Raw genomic sequence first — 12,279 nt, 5'->3', positions numbered from 1 at the left:
TCCCTGAGCCACAATTCTATACTATAAACAATTACCATGAGTCACGATGGCTCATAGGATAGGGCGTTCGCCTTCCTATGAGGTGAACCGGGGTTCGATCCCAACGATGACTGGTCGATACGAATTCCGCATCCGGCTTGCACCGCCCACAGTGCTGACGTAAAATATCCTCAGTGGTAGAAGGATCATGGGTTAGAGACCCCTTGCCGTCAGGCTAACCGTGGGAGTTTCTCGTGGTTCCTCTCCGTGCAACGCAAATGCGGGCTAGTTTCATCAAAAAAGTCCTCCACGAAGGTAAATTTCTCCCAATACTTGATCCGGGAGTTCCTTTGTCTTCTGAATTGGGTTCAAAATTACAAGGCAACGGAGTTGAACATTAGTAGTCGTAAACCCAAAAATTGGCTGTTCAACGACGGTTATGAAACAATTACCATAACATCATTGCAAAAGCACAGAATTTTAGTTACGGAAATTTTTCTGTGTTTGTTTTTACTTGTTTATATTTGAGCTGCTGATATTGTTTCTCTTTACAGTACAAGGGGAAAAATTAATTTCTCTTTTACGTCCTTAAAATAGCTTCAATATGATTTGACTTAGGCATTTAAGGTTGGAGTGAATTTGAACGATACTGTAGTTCGTTTATGCAATTATACGATACAATCACGTTGAACCATGTGGGATGTTACTATGTCCTAAATCAACGTGTGTAACATTGCATTTTAACAACAAAAAGTGCTTTTTCAATGCTTATCTCAGCATTGCTTCTATAGTATTTCCTTATTGTCACAGAATTTTCTTTTTTGTTTTAAAGAAAAGGTCAATGTCTCGATTTTGGGAACTAAAGTTGCAATGAATTTGGGTGGTATTATAATTAGTAAATACAATTATGGATACAATTACATTAAACCATATGTGACGATATTATACCAATGTAACGATATTATCGTGTATCGTAAGGCAAAGTTTTTAAGAATGCATTTTTAGCTCAAAAAAAATCTTATACGAGGTTTAAAATATATTTGAAATTCAAATGCATATGTAAAAGTAGAAACAAAGCAGCAATAAAATTATTTTAGAAAAAGCATCGCTTAATAATGTAATAATCTTACAATATTAAACGATACATTTTTAAACAATTGCATTATTATTAAACAATTTAATGTAATTATGTTACATTATGTTGAAAACTAACTGAAGGTAAAAATTTCTTTTTTTTTTCTTATGACAATCTTTCCAGGGGTCTGTCCAGACATTTTGCGAAGGGTCCGTTTTTGAAAACTGTGAAAAAATTACTCGTAATTTGTGAAAATAAAATAAACGTTAAGTCACAATCTTTCAACCAGGGTCCGCTTCTGTGAATTTGTGCAAATAGGATCCGTTATGGCAAAAAACTTTTTCAATGAATTTTTAAATTGTAAAGACATACAAAACTATGCTTAAACCTGTAAATTATAATTTAAAAAATTTAATTTTAAAAAATAAACAGCAATTGCAGCTACTAAATTAGCGGTGCAACATATAAATATTTGGTATTTAGCCTATACTGCTGAACGCAGAATATTCATTTCGGACGAATAAAGGAAGAAGTGTCTGCCGAAGACAAAATTTAGTTCGTTTACATTTGTCTTTCTCCCCCCCCCCTTCCTGGAAAGGGTTTATTCGATTAACAAAACAATAATGAAGATAAACAAATTTGTGAAGGGTCAGATTAAAAGATAAATTATTTTGTGAAGAGTCCGTTTTTATGAAAAGATATTTTAAGAAGTGATTCAAATTTCTTCTGAACAGACCCCTGCTTTCACTCTTTTCTTACTCTTTTCTAATTAGAATTCTTTCTTACTAGACAGTACTCACCTAATGTGGAACTCATGTGTTGAACAAAAACACCTTTGCTAATACGGAGGGCGAAGGATGACTTCCCGACTCCGGCATCGCCTACCAAAATCACTTTGAAAGTTTCTTCAGCGGGACCCGTTGGTTCATACATCTGCTCCACTTCAACAGAATTATTGTAAAACTCGGACTGTCCAGCATCTGAGGACTCATCGTACTATTGCAAGGAAATACAGTATGTTAGAGGAATAAAACATTTCATCAAAATTTATTTCTGACGCTTTTTTTTATTTTCTTTCTGTAATTTGAGGTAAGGATCAATTATTTGATTTTTAAATATTAGCCAGTTAAATTAATTTTTTAATGCTGAAAATGGAGGAGAAAATCTTACTTTGTCAATGGATTCATAGATGGGAATTGTCTTTGACGAACGTGGCAAAGGCACTGGAGGAAAACCAGGTTTCTTTGACGTCACGGTATACAAACATTCTTTAGGCGTTGAACATTGTACTGAATTTGGAGAACAAGTTTTATTCCAACTGAAAAGCAAATAAACATTTTAGTCAACGCGCTTTAACCCTTTGTTGCCATACAAGTTCATACATGGGTGTCTTACTGGTTGTATTTAATTTTTAGTTGAAAGAACAGTGATACATAATATGCAAGATTATGAAGGAAAAATAAAACGTATTAATTCTTTTTTAAGCTTTAGATATATGTCACATAATAATATGTTTTAATTTTATGGAAAACTTATGTTTCATAGTGTTCTCCATTGTGTGGCATCTTACAAAGCAGTTTCCAATATGAAGCCCTGGTTTTCGAGAACATGTGTCGAAAAAATAATTAGTTTGGCGTCTTCCGCCTTTAATTTTTCTGTTTAAACATACAAAATAATCTCTACTCTTTACATCTTCACAGTGCTGCAATATACAGGGTTATTCATAATTCCCTCAGGGGTTTCGAAGCGTTATAGTAAAAAGACGAATATGGCAAAAAAGAACATATGAAATTATTCCGAAAGTATTCAAGTCTTAATTTAAGCAGTTGCCGGTAGATGGCAGTAACATGTACCACTGAAGTCAGTTGTACTAAAGAAAAATGGCGTTTACAGGCGAAGGGAATTATGAATAACCCTGTATGTAGTTTGTCATTAAGATGTGGCTAAGATCTTTGCTGTGGTGGCTGAAAGCAGACATACGACTGGAACGGTAAAAAAAGCTTTGGTGGCTGAGAGTAGACATACGACCGCAAAGGGTTAAACTGAAAGATATGTTAGTTTCAAATTACACCATAAAAGATTTCTAGATTTCTTTCGATTGCTGATTAAATCCTGGTCTGCATGACTACGTGTACAGTCAGCTGAAAAATCTTTATACCTCAGGTAATTTTGGGAAGTGTTTAACACTAGAAAGACTGGACACTGCTGCATACCCAGAAAAACTGAAGGGGCAAGTTTACTCCTTCCCAGAATGTTTGTGTTTATATTTTAGGATTTTGAACGTCTAAGTGCTCTGATCTTAGTTAATTTAACAAAAACATGTTATAGACTCGATCATCGAGATTCTAGGACATTTTATTCCATTTGGTTAACCAAAATATATGATTAAGCGGAACATAGTTTTTCATAGTTTTGATATTGGTATGAAAATTCAAAAGACCTAGGAAAGATCTAAATCTAGAAAAGATCACGTGGAAAACAAAAAATCACCAGAGTAATATTTGAACGAATAAAAACGAAATGGTATAAAAGAGTAAAAAATAGGCATCCTATTTGAGACGCATTCTTAATATCATACTTAAACGTTAAATCGTAGTATATTTTGATTAGAAAAAAAAATAGATTATTTCGTTTTGAATGTTATTTGTCACGTTTTAAGAAACTGCGTACTTTAGAAAACATCATATAATACAAACATCATAAAATCGTCTTAATATTATCAATTACTGCTGTCCAAAGAATGAAGGAAACTATCTTCTACTAACAAGGGAAACTAGGGAAGTGTGACTCGCCAATTTTGAAATAAACTAGTGGGATGTATGCCTTATGAGGAATAATTTTAGGGGGCAACATTCGTTTCGGCCCATAGAAGGTTCTGCGAGAGATAAAAAATAATTCAATATATAGAAAAATCGGTATTTTATTACTTCAATGCAGAATATTAGTTATTATAATTGTCTCATACTCCAATTAATTTTGTGGTACTGTACTATATAATGCATATTTATTGTCAAAATTGATTTCGAAAGTTTTATATATCTGTAGTTTTTCATAAAAACCTGTTAGGTTAATCTAAAAATATAATTGACATCAAATTTTTTAAATATTTTTTTCGAAAAACTTTCCAAATTAATTGGAGTGTGTAATTGCAAATCAATTAATTAATTAATAATTAATTAACAATCAATGAATAATTAATCAACAATTAATCAACAGTTAATTAATAATTAATTAATTTTTGATTAGTTTATTTATTAGCAAATTAATTCCAAATTAATTGGATTATGAGACAATTACAATAACTAATAGTCTGCATTGAAATAATAAAACACCGATTTTTCTATATTTTGAATTATTTTTTATCTCTCACAGGACCTTCTATGGGCCGAAACGAATGTTAATTAATTTATTAATTAGCAAATTAATTAATTATCCAATTAATTACAAATTAATTGGATTATGAGACAATTACACTAACTAATAGTCTGCATTGAAGTAATAAAATACCTATTTTTCTATTTATTGAATTATTTTTTATCTCTCACAGGACCTTCTATGGGCCGAAACGAATGTTGCCCCCTAATATTATTCCTCATAAGGCATACATCCCACTAGTTTATTTCAAAATTGGCGAGTCACACTTCCCTAGTTTCCCTTGTAAGAGACACTCTCTACTTACTAAAGGAAGTCATTTTGATTCCTTTTTTACTGTTTTTTCATTTGCAAAAAATGTACAAATAATAATGCATAAATTAAAATTTTCTTTCCAAGTGAAGTAAATTAATCTTCTTATTGTCAATATTTACTAATAACTTGTTATATAGCTGTAAATAATAAAAAAAATTAATTAAACAAATTTCTTTACACATTAGTTATTCTTTCACAATGCAGTCATTTTGACTGCTTTTGGGCAATATAGGTATATATTAAGTTTCAGTCTTCAGTAATTTAAGTTCAGTAATTTTTAAAGTTCAGTAATTTTTAAGTCGAATTAAGTGAAACTTAATTCCGATTAATCCAACAGATTTTTTATAGTAACTATCAGACTATTTATTATAATTGAAAAATACCAAAATATATTTTTGATTTCAAGTAGATTGCCAGAAAAAAATGCACGAAAAGGAAACCGATGTTTCATCTTGTCAAAGGGATTAAACGACAGAATATAAAACAGATGTCATGAAGTCATTATAGTATTGCTTATTACTGCTTCTAATACTTATAATCTTGCGTATTTAGCACTAGGTTTACGGACGTTTCTTATATACCTATCTCTACGAACACGCGTCAATTTGAAGCATTAACGAATACATATAACAGCACTTACAGAGATGTCAACTTGCTCCGGACAGCAAATGCATATTTCAAAGTGGCAGTTTATCAATTGTGATTCTTGGTTTAATAAATTCAATTTAGTAGATTTTTATCCACCACCATTTCTAAATAATTCGTAGGTTTATGCAATTCACCACTTTATGTTCGCAAAGTTTACTTAGTAGTTATCTACCGTTTTTTAATTATTTTGCGGGTCCGGAGCAGTTGGCATCTCTGCACTTAGAAAGCAATGTTATTATGTACTATAAGGGAAAAAAGGAAAATATGAGATATATATTTATGAAATATTCTAGTATTTTTTTTTCAATACTCGAACTAAGCAACTGAAACTTTCAAAATCTGACACTCTGACATCAATTGGCATTCTGCGTTTGTTCTTTCTATTATTGCTTATCGACAACAGTTGTTTATCGCTTGTTTCATTTGAGATAACGATACCGGATAACGGATCGAAGTATTGTAGGTACATTCCTATTTATTATTGATGTGATGTTTGCATGTTTACTCAAAATGTTGTCTAAATTACGATCGCGTCAAATTGAAGCATATCCGTAGAGATAGGTATACCACAAAGAGAATTTCAATATTTCAACGCTTTTGAAGAAAATAGACTTCAATCTATATTTACCTCGATCAATGGATAAAAGTCATTACAAGAGATAAAATAAAAACTCAAACGGGTTTTGTAATTTTCCTTATAAAATTCAAAATGACGCGTCCCGTTAACCTAGTGTTAATAAAGACTCTCAACTTTATCTTACCTTACTGGTTTATCTTCAATGCCTAGTTGCCTTTTTATGTCAGATATTCGCCTCCTGGGTAACGTTTCATTTAATGAGATTGATTCTTGACTATTGCTAGACTTCATCTGATGATTCTCTGATTCTCTCAATCTAATGTCACCTTTCGAAACCTAATGAAGAAAGTAGAAAGAATTATCATATAGAATCATTTAATGAGATTGATTCTTGACTATTGCTAGACTTCATCTGATGAGTTTCTGATTCTTTCAATCTAATGTCACCTTTCGAATGCTAATGAAAAAAAAAAATAGGAAGAATTTTGTAAAAATATTTTTTTTTTTAGTTTGGTACTGAAATTTTGTAGTGTTGTTTTTCCTGCTATTAATAAAATGTTATCACACTTTTATGAATGGACGTCGAAGGTGTTCTCCATTTTTGAGGAAGACAAAATTAAAATGCACAGTCATACTAATTCGAACATAAGAAGAAAAATTATATTTGATATATATCTACAAAAAGATAAATTATTTTTTTTTATCTCTTCTTTGTTTTTCAGTTCGATGAATTTAAACGAGTTATGATTCATCAAATTTTACCTTTATTTGTCTAATATATTGAGGGAACTTTTAGAGATTTCTTTTTTTTGAGAGGTGCATGTAACCAACAACCTCCTCCGCCCGTCAACAACGTCCATGTTTTTACGCCATCAAAAATATCTTAGTTAAAGTACACGGAACATAAAGTGAAAAAGGAATTTTCCTAAAAATATTATCTTTTAATCCTAAAAATACCATAAATACAGCTCATTTTAAACTAACTCTTTTCAGGACCATGACCACATAAACGTGAGCCCGCGATTCTTCTTTCATGGCCCACAGTATCACATATGAAACGAGCCTTTCTGACTCTAGCGGCTCAAAATCACACAGACGTGAACTAATCCATTCAGGTGGCCATGAGACAGATTGGCTACTGTATAAACACAGCTTCAAGAAGATAAGTGACTTCATAAAATGAGACCAGTTGGCAGGAATGAAATTCTGGTTGTTTTACCACATTAAGTAAAAACGGGCAAAAAAAAATTTTCTCGCAATAACAGTTTGAATACCATCTTTTTTACGGTTATTTGACTGTTATGGTTGAGTATGGTAAAATGACAGAAATTTAAAAAAAATTTCCAAAACTATTTATAACACTGTATTGTCTTTATATTTTATACAATTTAAAATAATGTCTACCCTCTCAGATACAGGAGGAGGCATAGAGGCTGGTCGACTACTTCTTGAATGATCTGAACCACGGCGCATGCGCTCCCTTCTAGAATCATTAGCCTGTACGAATTCTTCCTCGTCCTCAGTTTCAGGTGTAGGTGCATCTTGTCGTGGAGATAGATCCCAATTTTCGTCTACCTCCCCAGAGTCTCTCACAGTTGAAACACCGCTGTCAGAGTGATTGAGCGATTGGCGAGCTGAGGAAAAAAACAACGGAAATATTAAAAATTGAAAGAAAAGAAAACAATGGGCATAATATACAGTTACAGGATATTTTCATAAACTTGCAAACAGCCGCGATGGTTCAGGGGATAAAGCGTTCGCCTTATAATGAGATTAATCGGGGTTCAATCCCGACGATGGCTGGTCGATACGAATTCCGCATCCGGCTTGCACCGACCACAGTACAGACGTGAAAATATCCTCAGTGGTAGACGGATCATGGGTTAGAGTCCCCTTGCTGTCAGGCTAACCGTGGGAAGTTCTGGTGGTCTTCCCCATGTAACGCAATTGCCGGTTACTTCCATCAAAAAGTCCTCCACGAAGGCAAATTTCTCCCAATACTTGATCCAGGAGTTCCCTTGTCTTCTGGATTGGGTTCAGAATTACAAGGTTACGGGGTTGAACATAAGTAGTCGAAAACCCAAAAATTGGGTCGGCTGTTCAACGAAGGTTATGAAATATAAAATAAAGCTCGTAAACAGAGCCCAGAGCCGTGATGGCTCATGGGATAGAACACTCACCTCCCAATGAGATGACCCGGATTCGAATCCCAGCGATGGCTGCTCGCTTACACCGACTACTGTGTTGACGTAAAATATCCTCAGTAGTAAACGGACCCCTTGCCTTAAGGCTAACCATGGAAAGTTTTCGTGGTTTTCTCTTAAATACCGAAAATTCTCCCATTTCTTGATCCAGGAGTTTCCTTGTTTTCTAGATTGGTTTAAAAGTTACAAGGCTACAATGTCATCAACTCAAAATTGGGTGGGTTGTTTAACGACAGTTAAAAAGAAAAAAATTAAAAAAACTCGTAAATAATTTTTAAAAATGGTAAGAACAGAAGAAATCGCTTTAGAAGGTCCCTAAACAGTCCGTGAATAGTTAGATACCTCAAAAGCAACCTATGTTAAAAATGCAGTTGTATGTAGGTGGGGGAGGGGCAGCTCCCAAAGAAGTTACGCATGAAATGAATGCAGATTTGCCTTCTTTATGCTGTCCAACGACGTGTGTGCAAAGACTCACGGGTCGAATTTAAATGAAGATACCCAAAACTACGATGCTTTATTTAAAATTTGGTAAAACCAGCTTCGGAAACGCTTGCAATTTTGATTCAAATCTACAGAACAAAAGTCATGTACAAAAAAAAATGTGTTTACTACGTGTAAACTTTTTCGGAAGGGAAAAGAAACAACGATGACGAACTACGCTCACGTTAACTCTCAATAAACGTGACGACCGATGAAAACCAGTGAATGCAACAGGTGTCACCAATGGACATTGAAGAAAATTTAAAGTAAAGAGCAAAACACCATGATTTACAAAGATTAGAACGTAAAACGTGTTCCCATTTCTTTCTGTATCCATTGAAGACGTTTGATATACGTTCTTCGAAGAAAGGCTCTCGCCGATTCATTGCACCATTGATTATTGATGATTTCAAAAGTATGTTGGGAATAACTGATATTACTTTCAGGTTGAGTAAAAGCATTTTGCGTCTATGTTTTGTTTTATGCATCGATTTATAGAACTTAAATTAATGTGAAAGCTTAAATCGTAATGAAGAATTTTTTCTTTTCTAAAGAGAAGATTGTGTTAAAAAATTTTCCAGAAAGAAAGCGCTGCGCACAAATTACATTTTTTGATGGAAGGCTACTTTTATTATTAGAATCAGGAAAATATTTAAATATGAAGTATAAAAGTACATCTTAACGTCACCTCTGCTATAAATGTCATTCTTGAAGGCTTGCACGCCAATGAGAAATCCTGCTTGCTACAATGGATACCGGCGCACGTGAATATTGAGGGTAACGAGTGTGCGGACTCCTTGGCTAAGGAAGGCAGAGGTGCCGTTCAATCTTGCACCACCATCACGCTTGCAGACGCAAATGCAGTTGCAAGACACAGACTTCTGCCCCATTCCTTCAGGAAACCTCTCATTACTGACTTTGATTGTTCCCGAATCTTAGCATAAACAATTACTAGACTAAGAACAAACCACTTTAAAGGGATGAAAATTCTTCCCGACGAAATAAGAACTTACATTCCCTGCAAGAACTGCACCGATGTCCAACTTACCAACTGGATCACATTCTCGAGTGCCCAGCCCTTATCCCATATGTTTTACAACTGGGTATGGTGCCACTGGCTTCAGAACTTCGTGAGATCCTTTGCAGTAATGATGTAGTGGAGCTTGCGGATGTTGTTTTGAAGGCACACGAGGCCATTTAATTGTCCATGGACACAATAAAAAAATTTAAAAAAAGTACATGTTCCATGAATTTGCCATTACCATTTATCAGCAATACCATTTATTCTACCACACACTCTCATGTTAGAGCTAAAAAAAGTGAAATTGTCTGAAATATTTTCAATCATTTGTATTTCCTGTGAATAAGAATTCTCAGTACATGCATGATTGCTATATCTTGCATATTCCATGCAAGATATAGCAATCATGATATGCTTATGTGCAATAATATGCTTATGTGCAGTACGAGGGGGCGCGGAATCGGTCCTCGTTAAACTGTTCTACCGTAAAGTGCTCGACTTCGCCCGCAGGTCATCGGGCTACGAAAGCAGGGGAGCCATCCCCTCTGCAGAGGATCAATGTCTTCGGTTCATCCTCAGAGATTTTTCCCAAACCATCGCCAATAACCCATTGTACAACTCTAGTGCGACGTAAAAAAAATACTTACCTACCTTATGTGCAGTATTATGATATACTTATATGCAGTATATGCCTATGTGCAGTATTTTAAATAAATATTTAATACATTTGTTTTCTGTACCACAAAATTTAAAATAAATAATAAATCTAATCTTTTCCCTGAACTGAATATTAATCATTCACATCAACTAATACAATATTTATAAGCTTTTAAACTGTTGGTGGCATGCTCCAAGTACATTTATTTCCTCTTATCATAGCATTAATTGTCGATATATTAAACAGCTAATTTTCATTTAAGTTATGCAATTCGATAACCGATCTTTTAAATTTACCTTGCTGTCTGTCACGTGGTTTCGGACGTCTACGTGGCGTATACGAATTGTCCATAGATTGTGGTCGTCGAATGATGGAACTATCGTCATCATCTTCATCTTCACCGTCTTCTTCGTAACTATAATTAAAAGAAAAAAAATACATAACATTAAAAACTAAATTACATGGCTTATTGGAGCAATTTAGTGATACGACACACATTTTCTAAAAGCTACATTCTTACAACGAAAAGTTCCCTATTGTTTCCAGATAAGCATTTTAAAATGTTTCATGCATAAACGTCTTTCATAATACAGAAATATATTGCTTCTTACAGAGAATGATATGATGCATTTAACCTAAAATTACGGACTGAGCAATTTGTAACTATTGATCAGCCTTAAAAATATATATGTGTAAAAACAACATGTTTTTTCATAAATCCTGAGAATTTCACAACCAAGAACGCAAAAGAGAACGCAATGAAAAACAAAGTAAACGAAATTCATTTAAATTATTGAAGAATTAGTTGAAAACCATTTGGTACTTTCGCTGGCCATGAACTGGTTCGAATTAATTTCTAAGTACTTATGGGGTTACACATCATACAAGATGTGAAGAAACCGACTCCGCTTAACATATAATCCTAGAATTCTCGTCAAAAATAGAGTCAAAAAGCTTACACACATGTAACAAATTAACAATTAAGCAAAAGAGAGTATTAATATCCTAGTAAGTATCTTTACAGGATTAAAATAATGTTTTAAAATTTTTGTATTTTTGTTTCGTTTACGGTTAATTATTCATATAATTAACTACATTCAACGTCAAAAATAAAGTCAAAAAGAATACACACATGTAGAAAATAAACATTTAAGCAAAAGAGAGTATTAATATCCAAGTAAGTATCTTTATAGGATTATAATAATGCTTTACAAATTTTGTATTTTTGTTTCGTTTACGGTTAATTATTCATATAATTAACTACATTCAACGTCAAAAATAAAGTCAAAAAGAATACACACATGTAGAAAATAAACATTTAAGCAAAAGAGAGTATTAATATCCAAGTAAGTATCTTTATAGGATTATAATAATGCTTTACAAATTTTGTATTTTTGTTTCGTTTACGGTTAATTATTCATATAATTAACTACATTCAACGTCAAAAATAAAGTAAAAAAGAATACACACATGTAGAAAATAAACATTTAAGCAAAAGAGAGTATTAATATCCAAGTAAGTATCTTTATAGGATTATAATAATGCTTTACAAATTTTGTATTTTTGTTTCGTTTACGGTTAATTATTCATATAATTAACTACATTCATCGTCAAAAATAAAGTCAAAAAGAATACACACATGTAGAAAATAAACATTTAAGCAATAGAGAGTATTAATATCCAAGTAAGTATCTTTATAGGATTATAATAATGTTTTACAAATTTTGTATTTTTGTTTCGTTTACGGTTAATTATTCATATAATTAACTACATTCATCGTCAAAAATAAAGTCAAAAAGAATACACACATGTAGAAAATAAACATTTAAGCAATAGAGAGTATTAATATCCAAGTAAGTATCTTTATAGGATTATAATAATGTTTTAAAATTTTTGTATTTTTGTTTCGTTTACGGTTAATTATTCATATAATTAACTACATTCAACGTC

At 32.8% G+C, this 12,279-nt stretch overlaps 1 protein-coding gene across 2 annotated transcripts in view; it reads right to left on the bottom strand.

Annotated features, from left to right (window-relative positions):
• Positions 1-12,279, bottom strand: part of LOC107452689 (ras and EF-hand domain-containing protein) — a 55,168-nt gene that overhangs the window by 10,937 nt on the left and 31,952 nt on the right. For both annotated transcript variants that reach the window (XM_043046936.3, XM_043046935.3), the window contains exons 9-13: positions 10,626-10,744; positions 7,371-7,600; positions 6,151-6,302; positions 2,225-2,372; positions 1,855-2,050 (exon numbers count right to left, since the gene is read on the bottom strand). In XM_043046936.3, coding sequence (XP_042902870.2) covers positions 1,855-2,050; positions 2,225-2,372; positions 6,151-6,302; positions 7,371-7,600; positions 10,626-10,744 — 845 coding nt within the window. The remainder of the gene's footprint in view (positions 1-1,854; positions 2,051-2,224; positions 2,373-6,150; positions 6,303-7,370; positions 7,601-10,625; positions 10,745-12,279) is intronic.

This window comes from Parasteatoda tepidariorum, chromosome 5 (assembly GCF_982258835.1).
Source record: "Parasteatoda tepidariorum strain Cologne lab strain chromosome 5, Ptep-v5.0, whole genome shotgun sequence".
NCBI classification, from domain to species: domain Eukaryota; kingdom Metazoa; phylum Arthropoda; class Arachnida; order Araneae; family Theridiidae; genus Parasteatoda; species Parasteatoda tepidariorum.
The sequence above is the reverse complement of the archived record's forward strand: the minus strand, read 5'-3'. Positions and strand labels throughout refer to the sequence as shown.